Raw genomic sequence first — 24,122 nt, 5'->3', positions numbered from 1 at the left:
ACCCCCACTTTATTGATCCCGTGAGGGAAACTGATGTGATGATTGAACAATTCTCCACGCTCGTTCTGCTCCTGCTTTGCTAAGCAGATCCACTTCTGATCACGGGACTTGTGCTACCATGTTGCTACCCTCCCTTTTCTCTTGCTTTCCTTCTGGGCTGCTTCTACGGGAGGCAAACCAGAATGCACGTCCACTGCCCTGCCGGAATACGAGGCATGCATTTCTGGGGCCATGGTTCTCAGGAGGGCCTGTGTACAGCAGCTGTGGGAAGATGTGGTCTCACACACGGTTACCCAGTTACAGCTGCGGCAGCCGACTGCCAAGGATCAGGGTCCCAGAGTGAGTCTCCCAGACTGTCCAAGGGCTCTGCTGAAAAGCAGCCGACCACATCACCTCTCGCCCAGCCGTTTTTATACCCTCTCCAACAATGGCAGCAAAACAGCTCGAGTAGAGCTTTAATGTTTCGGTAAAACTGTGGAACAGGCAGAAGGATCTAGTTGGTGTTTGCAAGATGTTAAAGTGTGAGAATGCCTCCGCAGTTAGTTCTTTAAATAAAATGTTATTATATCAATTCGAAGCTTTCAATGGCTATATTGAAGATGGTTGTAAGTAAGCACTTTTTTTGCTTAGGCTACTCTAAATGCTTAAACGTTTCCCTAGCTCAGTTTTTCAAGCTGCTGTAGTCAAGTACTGGACTTTTTAACCCTGCAGACTGCTGTTTTAAGAATAAGAATTTGATTCGCCTTTATCTGGCAATAAGCCACTCAATTTCTGGTTTGTATTTATAAATAAAAATTTCCTTTATCATATTTTGATTTAATAAACTCTGCTTTGGAAGAGAAATCAGTTCTTTTGTAAGACGATCCTTTAACGTTACTGTTTCTTCGGTGTCTTTAATTAACAGCTCATAATTTTGTACTCTCATTTCATGATTGCTGTGTGATAAAGCATTTAATTGCCACAACAATGGCAGTCAGGCTTTCTTAATGAAGCAAACTGATAATTTGTCAGCAGTCTGTAACGGGCGATACTCTTCCGGGACCTGAAACGTTTCTGTGGTCTCGTAGGCAGATGCCAAGAACATGTCCCTCGTCTTTCAATTACTGCTGTGCTGAGAATGAAAAATAAGTCATCATAACTCCAAATTGCAAAAATATGCAGAATTAGAGAACCCTAATCCTAACTCAGTCCATAAAGTGATTCTTCTCTGAGATATCCGCTATTAGAAGATTAATTTAATCTTTAAATTACAATTGCCATTGTAATTTAAGGTGGATATGAAGATTGAGGCAGTAAAGCGATTTAAATAGGGTTTTATTAGGGCCACTGTGGCTGCACTGATTCTGCCACTTCTTTCCACACGTAACTTGGAGATGAAAACTGGTTTGAAGTTTCTCTTTCCCAACGAGTTACACTAAAAGTTGTTCACTGCTTTTGCTGGTGGTTTTATCTGTTTAAATCGTTTGATCTAAATATGTGGTTTTACAGCTTAATAAATGCTAAGGGAGTAGATTTGTTTTAAATGAAATCATCCACTTCTTGCGTTTATCAGGACACTTCAAGAATTGTCACTTAAAAAAAAACCTTTATTTCTCCTATACACCGATTGCATTCATGGTTTAAGGAAATGGGATATATGAAGGAAACTTTGTGTAAGAAGGAATTCCTTCGTGACATCATGCACATTATGGACATGTGCTGTCCCCTCTGGAGAAGGCAGACTTCTGGGGCCTCAGAAACACTTAAACATCAAAGCAGACATGTGCAGAGCCCTTGAGGAAAGCCGCAGCTCTTGTCATCGATCTCATTGATCCTGTCCATCTCCCATTCCAAACTGTGGTTTGGGTTAGATATATGTCTTTGTGTGTCCTGTCCCACAGTAAACAAGTAATTTAAGGGCTCTGCATCAATACACAAACCATGTCTAAACAGAGGCCGACTCTCTTGGAAGAATTATCCGAACTCAATGTGAGGGACGAGTCGATATGGAATGTCCTGGTTGTGAGGAAACACATACGCACATTGCTAACAGTGAACTGCTTTTAGATTTACTTCTGTATGATTTATGGCTCTTGCTATGCTGGGCAATCGTATGTGGGCGATAGTAGATGAATCTTGCTCTTGTGTTGTATCCTACTGTAGTGATGCAAGAAGTCACGGCATAGATCAACAATCAACAGAGTTTTAAAATGCATTAAAAAAGGCCTCTTCAGAGGGATAAACACAGACAGGCGAAAAGGTTTCTTCCCCTTCCGATCTACTGTAACTTACTGTAAATGTCATGTTTAGGGGAGAGAGGCTCCCCTGTATTCAGAACCAACATAATATACGGTACATTATACAATGCATTTTTTACACTGCTTGTTCATTTTGGACTTAAATCTGGATTCCCTGCAGCTGTTTTGTGAGGGTCCCTGTCTTTATAGGTTTGTTAAATCCGTGATAAATTGAACTGATCCAATAGACCTTTTGACCAGGTTTTTACTTCTCAGATCTCCAAATAGCACAGGGCTAATGATTGCAGTAAGTTCAGGCAGACAATGATTGTAGCTGGAAAATGGCTGTCAGTGATGGGACATTAGTGACCAATATTCCAGACAAAAGGTGTCTCTCTTCCTCAGCATGTACTGAGCTGAAACTAAATTTCCAATCTGGCCAGATCAAACCTTACATTATTCACACTGGAACATCACTTCTCGCATCTCCTGCAAGTTCTGTGGTTCAGTCACGTCCCACAAGTGATGCAGATGAACCTGCAGCACTTTGCAAACTGCAAAGAGGACAGCTGTGTTTTGGATTAGTGAGCCAGAGGCAGAGGTGCAGATTCGATGGATATGTCTGCTATTTCCTGATGACTCAGCAGTGATTATGTGTCATTGAGAAGGAAACGCAAGTTCTGTGAGTTCTCATTCATTTGCATTTGTACATTTTTAAATTAACCCTTGAAAGGAGAGGAAAGTTTTCTCTAACGCAAGACTGTACTTCTTTACTTATGAATACTGTAGAGGGATCTCATCTCAGTAAGGTTATAAGCAGTTTCGGTCTGGTTTTAAGTAGGCCCTTAGTTTTCTCTTGATTTGATGTCTGGAACCTACAGCTATATAAAGCTATTAAATTAATTATTTCTGGTATGCCAGATGTAATCCGTCTGTGGTTCTACAGCAGTCAGCAAAAGCCACATTATATTATAGCTTGGAGTCTAATTGAAACTGTATCAGCTATTTCAGAGTGATCCATTTTACAGGAGAACTGTAAATCAGAATATGGAAGAGTGGTGCTGTGGCAAGCTCTATCCCAAACTCATCTTGGCCTGTGCACATCTTCTTTCTTCCTGTCAGCACTCATGTTTTTCCTTTCTATCACTTATAAGAACAGATACAAATGTACAGTACGTGTAAGAAACAGTCCCTTCAGATTTATTCACAGAAGTGCTGACATTACACAGCTATATGTGTGAAATTAAGACAGATAAATGCAGACTCTCTTAACTACCACTTTTAACCATGAAAGTTAACCTCGAACAGCCAAGTTTTTTTTTTTTAAATCATTAAGGAAATGCCAGTTCTGTAAGGAGGAATCAATATATATATATGTCCTGGAAAAAGTTAAGCTGACTGTGCCTTCATCTGCCCTGCTGGAGATTCATTTAGGTGATTTGTAATTTCTGTAGAATGCTGACACGAGGCAGATCAGTAGTAATCGCTCCAAAATTAATGGCTTTGAATAAGATCCAGAAAGAGATACAGGAACATGACTTGTGTTTATAACTTTTATTTTTCTCTCTTGCTCTGCTTATTGTGTATGTGGAGTCACAGCTATTAACATTTGTTTTGTCTCCCAGTAAGGCACATTTAAAAGAAATAAAATAGTAAGGTTAAGATGCCATTTCTTTTATGATTACAGTGATTTTCAGTCAAGACTATTATACTCCTACCTTTATGTGCAGAACCAGATGATTCTTTACCAAACTGCAGGTCAGAGAGTATTATGTTATTGTATAATAATTAATAATAATTCCTTGCATTTATCCCAGAAGATCCCCCACATACAGGGGGGACCCACTTCACTTCATTCCCCTCAGAAGTGCAGTGCCCACCTGGTGATGTGCAGCAGTCATTCTGCACCAGCAGCCTACTGCAAAGCTGATCAGGCAGAGCAGTGAGAAATAATAATAATAAGAATAATAATAATAATATTCTAATAAATTATTCTAATAAATCTCTGCATCGGTTAAATTAAGGGGCGACTTCAGCAGGGCCAGACTGTCCAATCCCAGAGTAGAATTTGGTCAGGACACCACTGTTAATACTCCCACTGTTCCACATACTGTAGTGCAGTGGTATCATGACTAACTAATCCTACAGCATAGTCCCCTGTAGCTACAGTATACTGGTCGTTGGTCCAGAAGGAAGTGCGCCCTCTACTGGTTTATCCAGCTCACTTACAGCAGCACCTTTGGTTTTCTTTGGAGTCTCCCATCCCTGTACCGTCCAGGCCCAGCTTCTGACATATGACAAGAACAGGCTATAAGGAGCTTGTATACACTAGGTACACAGTACTGTTTGAATAATAGTTGTTTGCTCTTAAATATATGCAGCAAAGTGCTACAGGACATTGTCAGTCTCAAAAACAATGAGATGAAAAAAAAAAATCAGTGTACATTTCCAAGACACAAACAATGCCTTCTGCTAGCACAACATAGGAGAGGTACTGGTGTGTCCTGACACATCGTGCCCTGTGCAGTGTCTGTGGACACACTGAGATAACCATGTACAACACCAACAGCCGCCTCATGGACCAGACTGGTGAATCAGTGCGTAGCAATACTTGCATTCAGAATTTTAAACTTGGGTCTCTCTCCCTGATAGTCTCATACTGTATAGTTGTTACTTTTTAACTGAGTCACAGGTGTGTATGAATATGTGATATACAATGAGAAAATAAGAGTCTTAAGTAATAAAATAGTGGTAGCTAGTTTAGATAATGTGCTGTTTAATGTGATTATTGTCGGAGGGCCAGAAATACAACTAAATGTATTCTGAGCTTAGCTATTACAGCACTTCACCTTGGCTGGTCATGTATGGTGTACCTTGAGTGGTTGTGATCCCATTTTTGACAATTATTAGCAATGTGAAGGTTTGCTAAATAACAAATTTGATTTCTCCTTACCCTAAGATAAATTGATAACAGTATAAAGTGTTAACAGCAGGAAACAGATCAAGATATTGAGTTAATTGTTGGTGCTCAGGGCTGTACTGTATATTTTGTAAATTATATTTTTGTCTAAGATTCCCAAGACTCAGTATTGAGAGACTCAGCTATGGAGGAAGCATGTGCACAGAAGACTGTCACACGTCATTTCTTCAGCATTTTTTAAACCAATAGATAAAACTTAGAAGGAGGCAAGGCTGTCTCTAATGATGCATTAATTGCAAAACAAGAATCGGCACATTTCCCTTTCATTTCAGTGCACACATTTATTTCAGCATAGGCTAATCACTCATGAAAGTCATTTTCTGAAAAGCTGAAATATGGACCTTCTTTATGAACATTAAATAACCTAAATGTTTATAAAGACCAATTTATTTGATATGTGATATGGATCAAGCTATTCATCTACAATAATGGTTATTTAGCTCCATTACCTTTTTGTAACCACAACAAATGTCACATGATTTTTACGGTGGTCAACACTGGATTCACAGTGAGTCACATCTGTTGACTTCAGGACTTTGCAGCCCAATCTGTGCTCTATTTATAATAAAAATAGATCGCTCACACAGTGTTTGCACACATATTCTGATAAAAGCAGTCAGCCGATCAGCATGTAGATTATTAGAAATATGACAATTCACCAGGAAGTGGAGCAGGGCTGAAAACACCACCTACTGTACAGTAGACTAAAAAAAGAATCAAAAGCTAATCAATCCTGTTCAGCTGTTAAAGTGTTGCTGACAATGATCATATTGTTAAGTGAATCTAGAGTGTTCAGGGGCAACATGAGATTTGCCACTGCTCAGACCTCAGACAGCAGGGCTCGTCTTCCATGTTGTCTCAGAGGGTGGTCATGGGTGACGCTGCCTATTCTCCTGTTCACCCCCACCTAGGAAAGGGCGATGTTTTCGGTGACGTGTTCTGGAAGGAGACCACCCTGGCCCACGCCTGTGCCAACGTGAGGGCGCTGACCTACTGCGACCTGCACATCATCAAGAGGGAGGCCCTGCTGAAGGTGCTGGAGTTCTACACCGCCTTCGCCAACTCCTTCTCCCGCAATCTCATCCTCACCTGCAACCTCCGCAAGAGGGTAAGTCCTCCCGGCTCCTGCTCCCGGGGGGGGGTCACACTGTTCACTGTTCCAGTAGGACAATAGTGGGTATCACATTTTTTTACATCAGTGTTATGTTTTGTGTTGCAACACTGACAAACCCTCTGCGCTGCGTATTAACACCTCCAACATTTTCTGCTCCGAAAATAAAAGCTCTGTGTCATCATCCTGTATGTTTTTCAACATCACCATAGATTGTTTGCTAGATTGGATGTTGATTTGAATGGCTGATTTACACTAAACAACTTCTATGGCTGTGTAGGAGGAATTGCACAAGCTTTACCTCTGGACAGTTCCCCCATGTGCATGACATAATGTATTCTACATACACTCCCAGACAGTCTTTAACTATCCCTTGCACGCTAATTCGAGATTATTGTATAGCTATGGCTCACAAAGTGGCTCTTCAGTTTCCTTTGTTGTGTAATCGATTGCTGTGAGAGGCAGCAGGAATGCTCACTTAGCTAATGAAGCAAACAATTAAATCTGAACAAATTTTGGCAAAACGCATAAGAGCTTTTTGATTTCCGAGATATTCCATCGCCACCAGCGCTCTCATGCTGTCAAGCACAAGGACATCTTCTTCTGTGTGTTTTCAGCAGAACGCACTGTCACGCTAGGAGCAGTTTTAATGACAACTGAAGAAAGAGCAGGGCGCCTGTCTCATTCAGGCTCCTGACCTTGTACGATGCAAACAGTGCTGCTGGGGTCTCTGGTCACTTCCTGTTCGTGGACACTTCATGGGTCTTACTTCCTCCCATAATTCTGACACATGTCACTGTTAGCACAGTGGACTAAACCTGTGGTCTGTCCCTGCTTGAAGCCCCTGTATATATATACACAATGTTAAACCAGTCATGTACAAAATCTTCGTTTTGTACCCAACACCATAAATGATTAATTTTGACAGAAGACTTTAGGCAAGCATTTAGTAAACACCGAACTGAAAAGTATTATTTTCCATTAGACCTAGATGAGTCATGATAAATGCTTTCACCTCACAAGCCCCAGCTGAAGAATTTGTCAAGATGACATTTAGGGAGGTTTTCTAAATGTGGTATTCCACCTGTGTGTTTATAAAACAGTGTGCGCTTAAAGCCTGGCTATAATTCACTTTCTCCGAGTTGAATGTAAGTGGGATTCAAAGCTGTCCGTGATAGATAATGTTAATATTTGTTTTTGCTTTTTGCTAGAAGTACAGAATTAGTTCACTTCCCAGCTGTTTCTTAAATTTGAGTGTGAATTTATTCCCTATGTCACTGAAGATTGATGAGCTTCCCGAATTGCCTTCTTCACATCATCGAAACATAAGAAACATAATTGAGACACAAAGAATCTTGTTTTTCAGATTTCCGTTTATCATGAGCTTCCCTAGAGGTGTTTTGAAGTTGTCTTACTTGTTGTATAATGTACTTTAGCTCAGTGAATGATACTGTAAATTAAACAGTTTTAATGCAAATGATGCCTGGTTACAGACTGTTTAAGGAGGAAGTCAAGTTGTTCATTTATTACCGTAAGAAGAATGGTGCCATGACGCTCGAATAATCTGGGAATCCTTGCTAAATTACATACTTGTTAGAAGAGTGAAAAGTTGGCAACTATAGTCACAATGAGTAGATATGGCTGGATAAAGCATATCCAGTTGTAGTCAGAGGTGTACAGTACGTAGCATCGATGCCCAAACCATACTGAACATTTTGAAGGTTCATATAATTTTAAAACCAGAGATCATAAATTTGTAGGTCATATTTAGGCTGACCCCTTATTTTTTCCTTATGCTTGCATTGGGATTCATTTTGAAGACACTGGCTTGGAGTATATGAAACAATAGAACTAATTATCTTTGGTGCAGGAGGATCTCTCAGTTGTTCAAAATTCAAAATTGAAATCAATAGACTCATTGACAATGACTGAGATAATGTATCTGTAGCACAGTAAGCCATCATTGCAGGGGACCGTATGGTTCAGTAATGGTTTTTCTTCACTGGGAAACAACATTGTAACTGTCCAAGCTCCGTTAATCTGTTCAAGCTTTCTAACTTGTACTCATAGTTATCATTAATCAGCACGGTGACCAAAATAAACAATCCCCAATACATTGAAAAGGGTATCTACCTATTTTTATTTATTCACTAACATACTGTACATTAAAACCCACTGAGACTGGTCAAAGTCTCTATGTGCTTGTGCTTCATTTCCTAGTAGCAGACAAATTCACAACATGAAACAAAAAATTGTTTAAAGTATGAGAGCAGAGAGAAGCAAAGTAAATTAGGGAGAGAATATTGCTCACAAACCACACTGCTCTCAAGATTATAACTTATTCATTACAGAGAGTATTGAGTCAAAGTCTTCGTTTCCATGAAAACCTTTCTTTTCTTAGGAATTACTTTTATCACTGTTATAATGCAAAGCAGTCTGAAAAACACTTTTGCTCCAAAATTCTAATTCAGCTAAGAATGATATGAAGAAATCTTGTCTGAAAGCTTTTTTCAACTTCTCTGCTGATTGGATTTCAGATTTGGACCTTGAGCTTGACTTGTGGTACTGTAAATGGACTTTAATGGTCCTCGATGATGACCTGTCTTTCCGATGTGGATGAAGCAGGGTGGATCGGACCTTTTTTGTGCCAGGGACTCCCAAGGCAGCAGAGTGACACCAGGGCAGATATTTGTCAGATGGGTGAACCAGTGACTTTCGTGGCTTGCTGAGCCCCTACATGTTTACAGTGACATCAGTGCAAAATGAGTAATTCGCCCAACTCTCCTGTGAGGTGCCATGTGGCATGCGGCGTGTAAGAAGATGAAAGATCCAGAGGCCTCCCAAGCGGTTCAGCTGATCTCAGACTGAGCTCTGTGATCACAGGTCGGAGTCTTGCTCATGTTGACCAAGGTAGGGAGGAGTTAGTCGGCCAGAGCTCTCACAGCAATAAAGTGATGCTTGTAGCCCAGAGGGCAAGTGCTGTTGTTGCTGAGGAATGCGCCCCTCTTCTGACTGGTGCTGTAGCCCCAGCATTCAGCTGTGGTGCCTGTGCTGTGTTAAAGGGGGGAGGGGCTTGAACATGAGCAGATGGGAGGAGTCTGTCCACACTTCCTGCTTCTCCCCCCGTCTGTGTTTGCAGGGTTTGTAGCTGATAAGGAAAAACACACAATTGCTGAATCCAAATGAGGTCAGTGAAATGAAAAAAAAATGTGTTTATATATATATAAATGGGTGTGACAGGTGGCTGTCAGTGAATAATGTCCACAGGTCATTAACCTCTCTCTGTGCAGTACAGAAGTTGCAGAAGTACTCAGCATCCACTAAGAATTGGTCTCATTATCATTGATTTTAAGCACAATAGTGACTTATTTTTCTTATCGGACTACAGTGAACTTGTGGTGTAGTCTCGACTGCAAGTGTTGTAGGATTCAACTATTTACTATTAAACCAGTAATACTAAATTGCAAAATGGAAAAATACAAGAATGAGCATTATCAAGGTTCCAGGGCTTGTCTAACAATGCAGTCATTTCATGGCGCTAAAGAGAAGCCCTGAGAAAGCTGGACCTCTAACACATGCTACAGGCAGTGAAGGGAACGTTCACATATTTAGATAACTTCCTAAGACCCACATTCAAAATGAAAAATTGAAAAGGATTCAACCTACATTAATAAGCTTTTTATAGAAAGCAATCATATTTCTTTATTTTGCCTTCGCAAAACTTTCATCTTTTAACTAATCCGCAGCAGGTACATTCTGCATTAATGGGATAAAATATGTTTAGAGTTAAAATGGAGATTTAAAAGATCTGCAAACAATTATAAAGGTTATTTCACTGTTAAGTTTAATACCTTCTTATTGTAGCTTAGATATTGCTTTCAGTTCCTTAAGCTTGAGGCAATTGTAAGAAGTGCTCGGATACACCTCTTTGCTGTCTATCTCGTAGGAGGAATCTCAAGAGATTAAAATTTTAATATCTTTGCTCCTCTAATTTTTTCTCTCCATGAAGTCATCCTTCTTAAATTTAGCCCTGAAACCTGGTTTTTAATTTAATATATTCCTGTGGAATAAGTTAGTGGGAGTCTGAACCGACAGGTTTGCCTCCTGGCTATGAGCTCGTCTCTCACACAAGCTTAGCTTTTACATTTCATATCAGTAATACTGTAGTTCAGCACTGTAAATGGTAAACACAGGTGTATTTACAGTAACTGCTCTGCCCCTGCTGATATTCGGCTAATAGCTCACAGGCTCCTAGCCCACAGTGTACTATTCCCAGTGGTGACCTCTGCCAAGCCGAAAGACCCTGCCCTAGATCGCCGAAGACTTCTACGCAGGCTGGGTTTCCAGGAAGAGACATTACTGTACGTCTATGACATGCGCCTGTACTGTGTACTGTGACAAGTTTAAAATGTAAAAAGAACAGAATGATTGCCCAACTAACACAGAAATGTATTATTCTAAATGTTTAGGAAGGCAGCACTCAGATGGATCCCTCTGACCCTGTTAAAGGTCTTGTACTGTAGTATGCAGGGGGCTAGCCTCCCTTTTTCTAGAGGCAAAAAATACTCTGCGCCTCCCCCATATACTCAACCACCCAAACTTAAACTAACCCTGTATTCCATGTAGTTAGACGAATTAGGAACAAGCAGAGATAACTTGTTCTACATGTTTCTTTGTAGCTCGTGTGCTGATGTAACTCCGACTCTAACGTTGTTAGATTTGATTGAAGTACTTTACCCATATAAATGACCCTTGTCTTTCTACCTGTCCGCAATCCAAACAGCCTCATTTAGAGGGAGGAGACACCTCAGTTCTGATGGGCTGCAGAGGAAGTGCTCTCACAAAGCCTTGCTGTAACACAACCACTGTGTTTAAGCCCTCCACCGATTCATGGTTTGCGACATTCTGGCTTGTGAAGAGGGAGGACGACATACAGTATGAGACCAGCAGGGACACACGGGCCGGTCCTCATTATATCTTTTACTTTCCCTGACAATGTCAGGTGACAGATTGTCAAGAAAGAGTGAGCAATTCCAACACTGATAAACCAAATCATTGGTACATTTTTTAAACCGGCAATCACGTGTTCACCCCGGGCAACAACAGGCCAGATCCGAACAAAAGGCAAGATCGATTTATTGTCTATAAGTCTGCAATTCAACTGACAACTTAAGCATTTCAGTTTTAAAATTGTGTAAGGCACAAATTACACACTTTTAAGCAGCTTTAAATCACAATCTCTTCCACATGAATAGTGAATTCTGCAACGAATTCTAAGACACATCCAGTTTAAGTACAAAGACAGAAATATTTAACCTGTTTTTGGGACGTCATTCTTCTGAAATCCTTGAGAATAATTATACCCTTTTTATAATGTAACCCGCTGTAACACAGCGCTGATCGATTCACAGAAACAAGCAGACACTCACTCATTAAGATCACTTTATTAGCATTAGGAATTTGTCTTTTCGCATACCCCAGCTTACTCTAAATGAGACATACAGGCACACAGACGGGGAGAGAGAAGTTTGGGTTCAGAGCGCAGGGTCAGCAATTTACTGTATACGGCGCCCCCGGAGCAACTGGGGTGAAGGAGTCCAACGGAGTAGGATTCCTCTGCTGGCTGCAGGATTTGAACCGGCAACCTTCCAGCCACATGCGCAGATCGTTAGCCACAGTGCCACCGTTCCCCCGTTAAATATCACGAGCAGTGAAAAAGCCGTTTTGACAGTACTGTTACACTTGTGATACCCTCTGCAATCTCTTTATTAATGCACCAACTCGTGCAGAAACGCAGTCGCTCAAGGTTAACTAACAGCACGTGTTTCATTTCAAGTGAAGTGTGCACACCGTGACAATGCAGTCACAGATTTAAGGCATTTATTTTTTAGTGAAAGAAAAATAACGAAAGGGCAGATAAAATGAGGAAGATGCGACAAATTCGAAAAGGAAACTACTTTCTATTGTTATCCCAAACGATTACATTCAAACACTTCAGCTCTCTCACACGTCCCCCGTTCACATTAAACAAAAAACCCAAATTCTGTCATAGACGCTACACGAAACATTCATGAAATACCCTCAGCAGAAAAAAAATCAGTTCTTACAAATGCTGGAAAGGCTTTGTGGTTAACAATTAAAAAACAAACAAACAAACAAACAAACATTTGTTTACTTTTCCAAATGTTAGCCCAAGACGGAATTCGATTACACTTTTTTTCCCTCATCTTTCAATATTCGCACATTTTTCAATAGTCCCACACAGCACACGCATGAACTAAGAAACCTCCAACTACACTCATGTGATTTATTTAAACACCTGCTTTACGAATTTTCGCTCCTTAGAAGGGTCCTTTCTTACCTGTTTTCGGCACAGTGGGGACACGCCCCCCGGATGCGACACTCCGCTTCTGATTGGTTCCCGTAAACAGCGGAAAAGAGGGGATACACTTGTAATTTTAACAATTCCGAAAGTGTCTGCAAGTACTGTAGTTACGACCGATCTGCAGAAGCCTTTTAGCGCCAAGGAGAAAGGTAACTTTATGGCGTTGTTACGCGATAATGCCCGAAACGCAGCAACAAAACAGGACTTTTCTTTTCGTTCGTATAACCAGATGTTGTTGAAGTCGAGCGTCTCTTGTATTTTGAAGGAAATAAAGTACAAAATCTCCTATTCCCTAACCCAAGCTGAAAGAACTTCTTGATGAAGGGATCATGTAGTACCTATCAGTTTTTGAATGGAAAACCCGAAGAAAAACAGACGACAAAGCATTTTGCAAACTTTGTTCAAAAATAATTATTCGGAAACCAGAATACCATCTTTATGAAAGTACTACCTTCATTAAGAATAAAATAAGAATAATGTCGCTTTCCGCTTGTGGAAAATAGTGTAAAGGAAAATGTTTAATAGATCTATTTTCAGACTTAATGTAACTCTTGGTAATTGTGCATTCAGGGGTTAAAGGTGGGCACCAACTAGCAAACTTGAAATACTATGATATCCTTGTCTCTCACCTTTGTAGGCAGCTGGGTAACAATTAGGTCTTTAATAGCAAACTTGAAATACCATGATATCCTTGTCTCTCACCTTTGTAGGCAAATGAGTAACAATTAGGTCTTTTATAGATCCAAAAAGTGCTTCTCGTTTGCAGAAATGAATTCTAAAAGTATAAAGACACTAATCACTTACAATATGTTAATAGATTAAAAAATAACCTTGGAATCCTAACTAGGCTCTATCTGGTGGAAGAAATTTTATAATGTAGCAATAGATTTTGAAACTTGCCTTCCTAGTGCACAATACAGTATATGGTGTGTAACGTAAAAAACTCCAGTTCTTCCCCTATTTACTCATTCTCAGGGACTGTGGGATTTTGATTAGGACATTCTGCTCCATTAGGTATGGGGTTGCATGGGTTAAAGGCCACTCAGCAAGTCTCTGGATTCACAGTAAGGGTTTTTAAAACAGACAAATGGAGAGTTGTTGCATCTGATTTCCTTTTCATGACCCAAAACAGACATGGGGCCAGATGGAATTGGAGAGTGCTCTGAATAAGCCCCAAAGAAAAGCAATAATTATGAAATGCAACAATAACTATATTTCCTCCTGTCTATTTTTGGAACTTGTTCTTAATGAGGCAGCTGTTTCAAGGCTTATAGAGTGGTTAGTAAATTACTCTCCCTGCAATTAAAAGGAGTGAGAAATTTAATGCAGTAATATCTGAGACACTTAGATGCCATGTGAACACAATAACACAGGTGGAGTTCACTTATAGGTACATGGTTGTTTTCTCTCATGCTTTATGTATCTTTAATGCTGCCTTTAATGACAGAGTAGACAAAGCCGAGGCAGACTTAAAAAGAATGTTAAATGGAAATTTTCAACTTATAGAGGCAAATTGATTTTTGCTGTACAGTTCTTACAAAATGATCTGTTGTAATGACCTGGAGATAATGAGCAATAGAACATGGCAAGTAATAAAAAAGGCTTTCAGCCGCTTTTAACGTGGAGACCTGAGCAGTGTCTGTTTCTATAAAGGAATAAGTGTGTACTTAACTTTCTAATTAATGTATGAAATGTAAATACGCAAGCAGTTTGCTTCAAGTGTCATGGTCCGTTCAGCATTACTGACAATTAGAAATGCAATGCTGGCAGCTGACAGTGCTTTGGGAATATACTGTCACACCAGATCTCTCCAGGAAGCCATGTGACTCAGACCTGGGACTGTACAGCTGGATCAGGCTCTTCTGACTCATCGTGAGAGTGCTCAGGAAATTGCAGCTTTGTAACTGATTAGAATGTTACAATATGGAAAATCTACACAGGTTTACTGACTTGATTCACCTGTTACTATGAGGCTTTTAAGCTTTTAGGCTAAATGTGTAAATAGGAAAACATGTGTTGATCTCCACAAAGCAAGAACGCATTTCAGCGAGGTTTGACAGTAGGTTTTTGCAAAGTGAAAAGAGCCGAGTTGGGCTGTGCAGAAATGGGGAAGAGGGGTTTTGCTCCAGACTGAGAACATCTGTCTCTAGATGGTCCAGAAACTGATGGGTGAAAACCCATTCTGTCATACAAAAGGACAAAGCTGCCAGTCAAACAAAAAAAAAACAGTATGATTCCTTGCTATTTGAATAGTGTTTTCCTTCCTAAAAGATCACAGTTGAATGAAGGTAGAATTTAAGGGAAGCAGATTGCAACCCAGAGTAGTAGCTCAAGTCAAATGTACTGTAGCTGGGACATGGAGGCTATAATAATGATTTATAGTCCATTCCCCCCTGAAACATCTACAAGAATATCACTTTAGCTTAAATCTTACAGCTCAAATTTGCCATTTAAACTATTTTTCAAATACATATGCCCATAAAACACATTGCGCTATCCATGTGTATGACATTGGGGGCTAAAGTCACAGAGCTTCTTGTGCTTAATCCCACTTCTTCTTTTCACTCATCTGCTGACTGGTAACTGGTCCGACTCACTGGGTTGCTTGATTTCTGTGACACTTGCCACACTGAGCCACTCTGGGAACACTGGGCCTTCCTTCCAATCAGATGGGTTATTAAACAACCAAGAGTCTTCCTATTCCTACTTTACACAATCATATTATCAAGACATAGTTTACTAATTAATGTCAATATATGAATTCATGTTTTTCTTCTTGGATTCAATAGATGTGCTTCTTAAATATTCAAGACTGAGTTGAGCTTCTCAGATTAACACCTCTAAACACCTAGACTTGGGAAAAAGTGAAGAAATAGATACCAGTTTTTCATTGTGTACCTCATTAGAAGAGCTTTGTTGTCACACCTGTACAAGAGAATGGGATCACTCTCCCTTCCATACTTGCGGCATTGCTCCAGGATATACAGTATGTTACAGCACCCCCCACCCTTTGTAATGGGCCTCAGCTGTAGAGGCTCTTGCAAAACAACTGGCACTGTGACAAATATAAAATAGTAAAAACTAGAAAATAAAAAAAAAGAAGTAGGATTGCCTCACACCACTTTCACTTACTCAGCACGAGATGAATGTCATTGTATGTCATGTCATTGCTTCGGGATTTTCTTGAAGCTGTAATTTTCCTGGGGGTGCTGTAAGGCTATTTTCCCGGGAGCAGGGAGAAGAAATAAGCTGTCAGGCTCATCCTTTAGGTAACTGGATCCCCAGGAAGTAAATCCATTAGTAATGTTGGAGAGCATTAAATGTGGAGTTCTTCAGTAGGGGAGAGATGGTGAAATCACTGATGCTCGCTAACTCATTTTCCCTTTTCCATGCTGGTAAATAATGAATCGTGAAACCTATGATGTAGAGTGACCTACATTTCGACAATACTCCAAAGATTCTGTGAACAGTTTAGCCAGTCTCATATCAGGGATCTTCACTGCAGAAAATAAAAAAGCACACTTAAAGGACAGTGTGGATACTGAAAGCGATGGATCCATGAAAAGCAAACGAGCAATAATTCTCCCGACACTCGCAGGGAACAGCAATGTCAACATGGTTGGTCTGGCCAGTGACCCAGGGCTGAGTCCACCGCAAGCTGTGTTTTAATATTCCCAGCTAGTCTCTATCAGTTTCTTAATCTGGAGTCATTACTGACTCCCTGCTCTCTTTCTACCTCTCCTTAACTCCTTGTTTATCACACAATGTTTAAGTACTGGAGATAAAAGGTTTAAGTAGCCTTTTAAAATAACCTACAGGTACATCACTGCATGCAAAACTGTTTTATAAGAAAAGCAACCTACAATGTAGTATTAAACAATATTCATCACTCAGAGCTTTAAACCTAAGTTGTATATTTATTAGAATAAACTGAAATACCATTAGATTTTTTAGGTGTGATTTTTCAATGGGTGCTGCTCATTGTTTTATCTTATCTTAATGCAGCATTTTAGAAAACAAAGCCATGTTAGCACAGGAGGATTCATCACTCTTGGATAAAATACATGTCACATGTTTTCATCACCAAATGCATGCACTACTCTGTTGCTTTGTCGTTGTAATATCTAAATATAGCACATGGCTTAATTCCAGTTTTCTGGCATGTGACTCTTTTATTAGAACTCTCTCTATCATATGCCTTTCTCTAAATATTTCCTCTCTTTATGTTGCTAAGACTATAGGGAATGTGTATGCCATAACGTAATTAATATCTACAGTATGTACACCTGAAATGATCTCTCTCCGTTCATCTTGTAAAAGAATTCTCTTTCACATTTCCTACCTGCGTAGTGGACTGCTGTCTCAGCTTTTATGAGCGACATAAAGGAAAGTAAATCAGTTCATCAGGGAGGGGATTATCTTTACAACTTAATAAACATAGCAAGACTGTAAAATGAGCTTCCTGGGGAAGTTATTAAGTTGCTGATTGGTCACAATTACAGAGGAGGTGCTGACCAAAGCTGGAAGTGGATGGTATTATCACAAACCAGGACTGCTGTTGGCAGCTAACCAGAAGTGCCTTCATTCTGTTGTGAAAGTGGTTTAAACAGAACAAACTTTCAATTGAGAAGTGTGCAGGGATTGAGCTGTGGTTTGTGTTTGTATTCAAAATACTACTTCGGGATTGGAGCAGGTTTCACATAAAGAGCCATTTCAGGAGCACTTTAGGCAGGATCACAAACACTTCCCTGCTCTGGATTTTCTAAAGTTCCTCAACATCCCCGTTTTGGCATTCTTGACTAGCAACACTCAAGGGGGGGGGTTGAGGGAATCACATCTACACCTGGATTATTCCTTGGGATGAATAAAACAGCAATGCAGTCAGTACAGATACATTTACAACATGGCGATAACCCATACTACCTTTTCTGAAGCAATCGCAGCACAACATGGCAAATGGCTTCAGATCAGAAACAAAATACAGCCTCCAGCTAATGCACAGCTCAGAGACACTGCAGAACCCAGCTCTGGGCTTTGAACTTGCTCTGGATGTTGCAAGAAATTCATTGGGTTGACTTTGTACAGTATGTGGCTTGAGCATTCTGAAGACTTGGAGCAGGTCCTCTCAGTCTTCTCTGAGAGGACTACCATATCTTCATTCTCTCTGACTACCATATCTTTTTGTGAAGCAGCAACCACAATTGTATAGAAGAGTCTAAATGTGGTCTTACTAGTGTTTTGTACAATTTTCACACAACGTACCCTGTTTTCACGACTAAATTTTAAACGACACACGATATCCTAACGTTTGGTTTGAACTTTTTATTGCGTCCCCCTATTGAGTAGAAGATGTAAATAATTGGCCCAGAAGTCATGGCACTTTCCAAGTCAGCATTGTAAATGAGAATAAGTTCTTAATTGACAAAATTAATAAATAAATATTGTGGAATAAATATTACATTTAAAACATAATCTGGGTACATTGAAGGACAGGTCTACTGTTAGTCTGATAGCCACTTCGCTGTCTGCCCCAGCATATGATGGAGCCCACACAGATGAGAATCTTATAGGATGCCATTCTGGGCGCCACACACAGCTCCTCTCGCTGGGTGAAGGTGAATTCCCAGCACGCCGAAAGACTGGGTCTCCTGCTGCATCCAGGTTCTAAGGAGTGACGTCATCTTCTCCAATAGACTCAGCGCCACTGAGCCCTTACAGAGGCAAAGCTGGAGAAAATTACCCAGACTTATCATGAAGGATTATTCTCGGAATCCTCACGCTGAGACAGTCTACCCACAGGATGAATCCGAAGGTCAGAGAGAGGCGTTTCCTTGCTCATGGGGAAAATGATTGCCATTCTCCCACGGGCTTTAGAAATGCATTATGGAGAGAGAAAGGGAATGCAAAGAGCGTGCCTTCACCATCATCAGTTAGCTAATATGCAATTCCTTCAATTTCTACACTTAGGGTATCCTATCATGTCACTTAAATATTGTACGCCATCTCTTGAACTGTGAAGACAATGTCGGCATTATCAGAAAGCCGGTTATTCCTTGTGAGGGCTGCAGCATTCCAGAGCCAATCCTGGAAGCACAGGAGGAAAGACACAGTCTGGATGCCGTGCACTTTCGAGATACCGTTTAACAGGACCAGCGTAGTGTTGCGAAGGTTGGAGCTACCCAGGCAACCTGTTACGAGCGCAGCCGGCATCAATTGACCCTCATTATTCAATCTCCTCTTCCCTCACTATTTAAACCCTCCACTCACTCCTAGTCCTCGCTCGGGATTAGGAATCTATCCGCCTCCTGAGCTCGCATCGTCCTCAAACCTCTGGCCGCCGACACACAGACCCATCTAGCCTTGGACCTCTTGACTACCCTCTCGTCTCGCCCCTTTTCGGATTTGTTTGCCTCGCTGCCTTCTCGACCCGGATTCAACCTCACCGGGATCTACTGACCACTTTGCTGCCTCGCTTCTCTCGGACTCGTAAGCCATCGGACTCTCTTAGAGACCTGCACAGGGTTCATAACAACTCGTTCGTAATAACCTGGTAAAACAAAAACTGCTGGGACACAGGGAGAACGTGCAAACAACATGACTGCCACCCCTGTGAAAAAAAATCACTGCATTGCAACTAACTCTCAGAGTAAAAACCTTCAAATATTCCCACTGCTACTTTTTATTAAAAGTATAGGGTAACCTCACATTCTGTTTAATACACAGGATATTACCAAGAGAACCTACCAACTTTTAAGAACTTACAAAAACCTCCAAGAGACCAACAGAAACCTGGTAGATTGCAGGCAGGAGTAAGCGAGACAATGCGAGCAGATTGGGACAAATGCTGATTCTGCCAAAAAAAAAAAAGAGAGAATGAAATCATCCGAAATATAAACTATTCAAAATAGATTTTCTGACATTTTATTATTCTAGGCATCCTTCCCTAAATTAATGTCCGCAAGATGAGTGTGCAGTTGTAAATCTGACAGCTTGGAAATGTTCAACGTGCTGAGCTCGCTCAGCTCCTTGGCAGTAATAACAGTAATTAAATTAATTTTCCACCTGCTTTAAAAACAAAAAATAAATCTTGCGACTTGTAGCAATATAAGATGGAGGAATTTGTTGTATGTGCAAGTTTCAAAGTATTCAAATTGTATTATCAGGGTCTCATTTATTTATTTTTTCAGAGTACACTTATGAAAGAGTCACCCAGCATTAACAATAAATTATGATGATTCCTGGTAGGCATAATTAATAATGCATTGCAGTGTTTGTTTATAATTTTAAAGTGTAGTCAAGTCTATTAAATGTGTGCATTACAAATCAATCATTATTTGCATTTCCCAAGACACTCATATGTAATGACATGTCATTATTGTATTAAGGGCAAGTTTTATTTTACCGTTTCAGGTAGGAAACTCATTCAGCCAATCGATGAACACAAAGGAAATGAAAGTTGTAGCTGTTCAGTCCTAAAACATTTGTAGATCTGCACTCGTGTTGTTTTAGTTGGTGAGAGATCTGCAGGGATTTAAACAGAAAGCACTTGTGTCGATATTTCTGTCTCTTCTTTTGTTGAATACCGGGGGATGGAATAAGAAATGAATAGGGCTCATAGTAATGGAACTCCTTGTGGAGAATTCAAGCCTGAATTTGCAGGAAGATAAGCAAAGCGCAATGGCTAGATTGTTACTATTTACAGTAGGTTCTGGGTTGCGCCGGTAATTAATCAGCATCAGAGTAAAGCATTTCAGAGGCAAATGTAAATTTGTATTTCACATTCAACTACAATTAATGTGTATAGCAGCAAGGCCCGAATTTTAAAAGAGGTGCATCCATTTACAATAATGAAATGTGTACTGTATATGTGTTGACAATCGATAGAGCACTTCCACAGCACTGCACGGATTAACTCAAAATTAATGCAAAATAAAGAAAACACGTGACATTTAAAATTAAATAGTACTTTTAAATGCTTTGATGTTAGTATGCTTTATGAACATCATTACTGCTGTCAAAACCAGCAGTACATTTTTTTCTTGTGGGTTAATTGACCATATAGCATTCCTGAACTGAACAATAGTTGTTCTGACTCTGAAAATATGTTCTTTGGGGGTATGGATTGCTTTACAGTTGCCTGTATTTATGTCCACTGCTCTTTACAGAATTATAATAGACTTCAAAGTGACATGCTTTGATTAAGGGGCTTAAATGAAATACTGCATACTGTGCTCTTTCTCAATAATTTCAGTGCTCAACACTATTTCAACTATTTGCTCCCATTCCCTCTTCCATGTTTGGTGTAAATCAACAGAGACATTTAATTAGAATTTAGACTCCAGTGAGAGCCTGTGTAGACTGTTTAGACTCCAATGAGATAGAGTAGATGAGTTGCTTTGCTGGTTTATGCTCCAAGTCTGTTTCACAAGATGGTTGTTTTTAAATTAAAAATTTTATTTGCTCAAAAAATGTATCAGAAGAAGTATCAGAAAGGTATAGCATGATGAACTGCATGATGAATCTGCATGACTAGGTGAAAACCATGACAAAATAGAAGAATTTCCTAATTATTCTATTTTCATATCACATCATGCTGGCCGTGTAACCTTGAGGAGATGAGTTGGCATGTTCTATAAAAAGCCTACATATAAGACTATATTTGGAAATGAATTGATCTGGAAAAGATTTTCTTGTCTCCCCAATCTTTGAACAGTATAATAGAGGTGGGACATTCTCTCAGATCCATTCAGTGAAAATGTGATTTGGTGCAAAGCATACTCTGGAGAATTAGCAGGTTTTCCAGTTGAACTGCAGTGTTTCTGACATCAAGGTCAGTGTCCCCCATGGGAAACACACATGACTAGTGTGTGGTCCTTATGGACACAGTAAACCATTTAAACAATATGGTACATTGGTACCAAGGCCTCGGGATAAACATGTGACTGGAAATTTCTTCTCAATGAAATGGGGGGAGTGGTGTGTTGCCTGTTGAACTTGTGCCCTTCACTAATTAGTTGCAAGACAATCAAATGTGACACATGAGGCAAAGAGAGTAACTGGATTACAAATCTCCCAAGTGGTGGTGGTTAATAGTAAGGTGGTAGGAGCTCACACATGGCAATACAGTCAACATCCTACACTGGGGTAGCATGTCTGCTGTGAAGCACACAGATGATGTACAGTAAGTGCCCAGCCTTCTGTGCTTTGCAGACCCTGTTACCCCAGAGTTGCAATGGGCCATGCTGAGCTTCATCATATTCAGAGATTAAAGAATTGCTGTGATGGATTGATTTGCACAATCATGTGATCTCAACCTGTACTTTATTTGAAATGATGCCTAATCTCTCTGTTGCTCATCTTATTGTGACAGATCGGGACTCTTACAATGCTGCTGTTGATGCCTGAAGGTTGTGCTCCTGTATTATAGTATCGGTAGTATCCAGTTTATTTGTGTTTTTCTTATTTTAAGACACACTGTCCTGCTGGCACAGTACCTATCCCTAGTTGCACACTTCAAGACTAGAGCGCCCAAGTATTGCACACACTCACTGAGCGCATCTGTGGCTGCAACAGGTGAAACTGAAGGTGATTTTAGATACAGCACCAGCAGGTGACAGGAAGGAGGAGCCAAATTGGAATCTGGAAAATAAGTGTTTTTCTTAGGATAAATCCTCCATACCCTCTGCAATCTCCAGGCACTGGCAATGAGAAATCAGTGTTAAGGGCTGCCGCAGATGTAGGGATCACTGTTGCTTTCAAGCCACTCTGATGTTTTCATACTTCAGAGAAGTGTCACTGAATGATTTGCTCTTTCTGTATATAGGGGCTTGTTCATTTGTTTGACGCGTGCAATGGTAGCGCTTTAACACATCTTTCATGGTGTCAGATAGTAGGATCTATGGATTTTCTGCATTGATTGTGGCTGTCTTGTGTGTTTGTATATCCCTTTGAGCTATGCAGATTCATCCTGAAATCGTCTTTACTTCTTTCTCAATTTGCATCTTTTTTATGGAATCTGTCAGTTTTGTGTATTTGAGTGATGATATGCTTCTTTTTGAAAAAAGCCATTTAATGTAGTCTTGGAAGGGATGTTTCTTATTAGATTTAGTTTTTTTTTCTTTGGGAAAAAATAGTTTAGTGATATAAAATAAGACACAGAACCAAGAGTTTTTTTACGCTGAGACTCACTGACCTGTTTCTAACTTTAGTTCTATGCTGCTACAGTGCTCATGCTGTGAACAACAGTTAATTAAAATAGTCAGCTACTGTAATTCAGGCTCCTTGATGTTTTGTAGAATCATTTTTTTCTACAACAAAAAATAAAATGCAAGGTTTCAAATGTGTTTTTGAGAATTCAGACTCCCCCTCAAATCCCCAGTCAAAATTATTTCTAGCCCCTTTCATGTTGGTAGGAAGAGATACTCAAGAGTGCTGTAGAGATACTATGTGCAGTAAATGTTACAGTGAGATGATGTCTGGATTTGTGCCAGCCTTCCTGAGCTGAAGCTCTGTCCAAAAGTGAGCACCATGTCCCACTTTTCAACTCCATGTGTCCCTTGGGACTTCTGGTCAACCTTTGAAACCTCTTCTGCCATACTGCTACTGGATCACCCTTCATATCAGAAACACCACCTTGAAGCAATATAATTCAACACATTATTTCTCCTCTATTCCTTGAATTTAAGAAAGGATAAAAGCCGTTAGGCTCATCTAGCCTATTTTGGTTACTTTGCTGAGATCTGAAGATCTCTTTCAAGCTGCTTCTTGAAAAAAGCCAAGGAAGACCTTGTTGACCTCTTCCAGACTGCTACCACCCTTCACATAAAGAAGTGCCTCCTCAGTTCTTCAGTTTTAAAGCCCACATAATTTCCACTTGTGCCCTTAGAGTTCTGTTAAGTGTCTGCCTTATAAAAAAAAAAAACTAAAACATACTTATTATTACTTTTCTTTTTCTGGCTTCTTAAAGTTGAAAAATGCAGAGGTTCAAGTGAGGCTAGGGTGGTCTCAGTGCACGGGTTGCCAACTTGGTTTTCGAAGTTCGTGCACACTTCTCTCTTTTCTCTTGTCACTTTCTGCCTATTGGGCGGTCTTGGTCCTCATATAAACATTAGAAGCAATTAGAATAGCAAATGTACAGTATGAATGGGACGTTACAAGACGGACGGCTACACAAAGTGCAGACAAAAACAATTTGTCACGAATCGCCCTCGCGCGTGTAAGCGCTCCCACATTCCCACGAGCTCTTCTCTCCCCAAACGTCCACGCACCAATCTTCTCAGCACTGTTTAGACCCTCACGAGTCTTCCTTTCCTCGCTCACGATTGAGGTCTCCTCCCTGAGCTCCATACGCATACGCTCCCGACCCGCTAAACTTGTAATTAGACTCCCGGCATTTCGACTCCACACTTTCCTTCGACTACGCCTTCGTCT

The 24,122-nt window shown here is 40.2% G+C and overlaps 1 protein-coding gene and 1 long non-coding RNA gene across 2 annotated transcripts in view; one reads left to right on the top strand and one right to left on the bottom strand.

Moving 5' to 3' along the window:
• Positions 1 to 24,122, top strand: part of kcnh5b (potassium voltage-gated channel, subfamily H (eag-related), member 5b) — a 105,440-nt gene that overhangs the window by 69,721 nt on the left and 11,597 nt on the right. The window contains exon 11 of the mRNA XM_006632330.3: positions 6,108 to 6,304. Within this exon, the coding sequence (XP_006632393.1) occupies positions 6,108 to 6,304 (197 nt within the window). The remainder of the gene's footprint in view (positions 1 to 6,107; positions 6,305 to 24,122) is intronic.
• On the bottom strand, positions 8,429 to 12,704 carry LOC138240966 (uncharacterized). The gene is made up of 2 exons (XR_011190149.1): positions 12,669 to 12,704; positions 8,429 to 9,455 (listed from the first exon to the last, which is right to left on the bottom strand). It is a non-coding gene; the product is annotated as an uncharacterized lncRNA (long non-coding RNA).

The sequence above is a fragment of the Lepisosteus oculatus genome, chromosome 8 (genome assembly GCF_040954835.1).
Source record: "Lepisosteus oculatus isolate fLepOcu1 chromosome 8, fLepOcu1.hap2, whole genome shotgun sequence".
NCBI lineage: Eukaryota > Metazoa > Chordata > Actinopteri > Semionotiformes > Lepisosteidae > Lepisosteus > Lepisosteus oculatus.
Note: the sequence above shows the minus strand (reverse complement) of the source record. Positions and strands in the feature narration are given on the sequence as shown.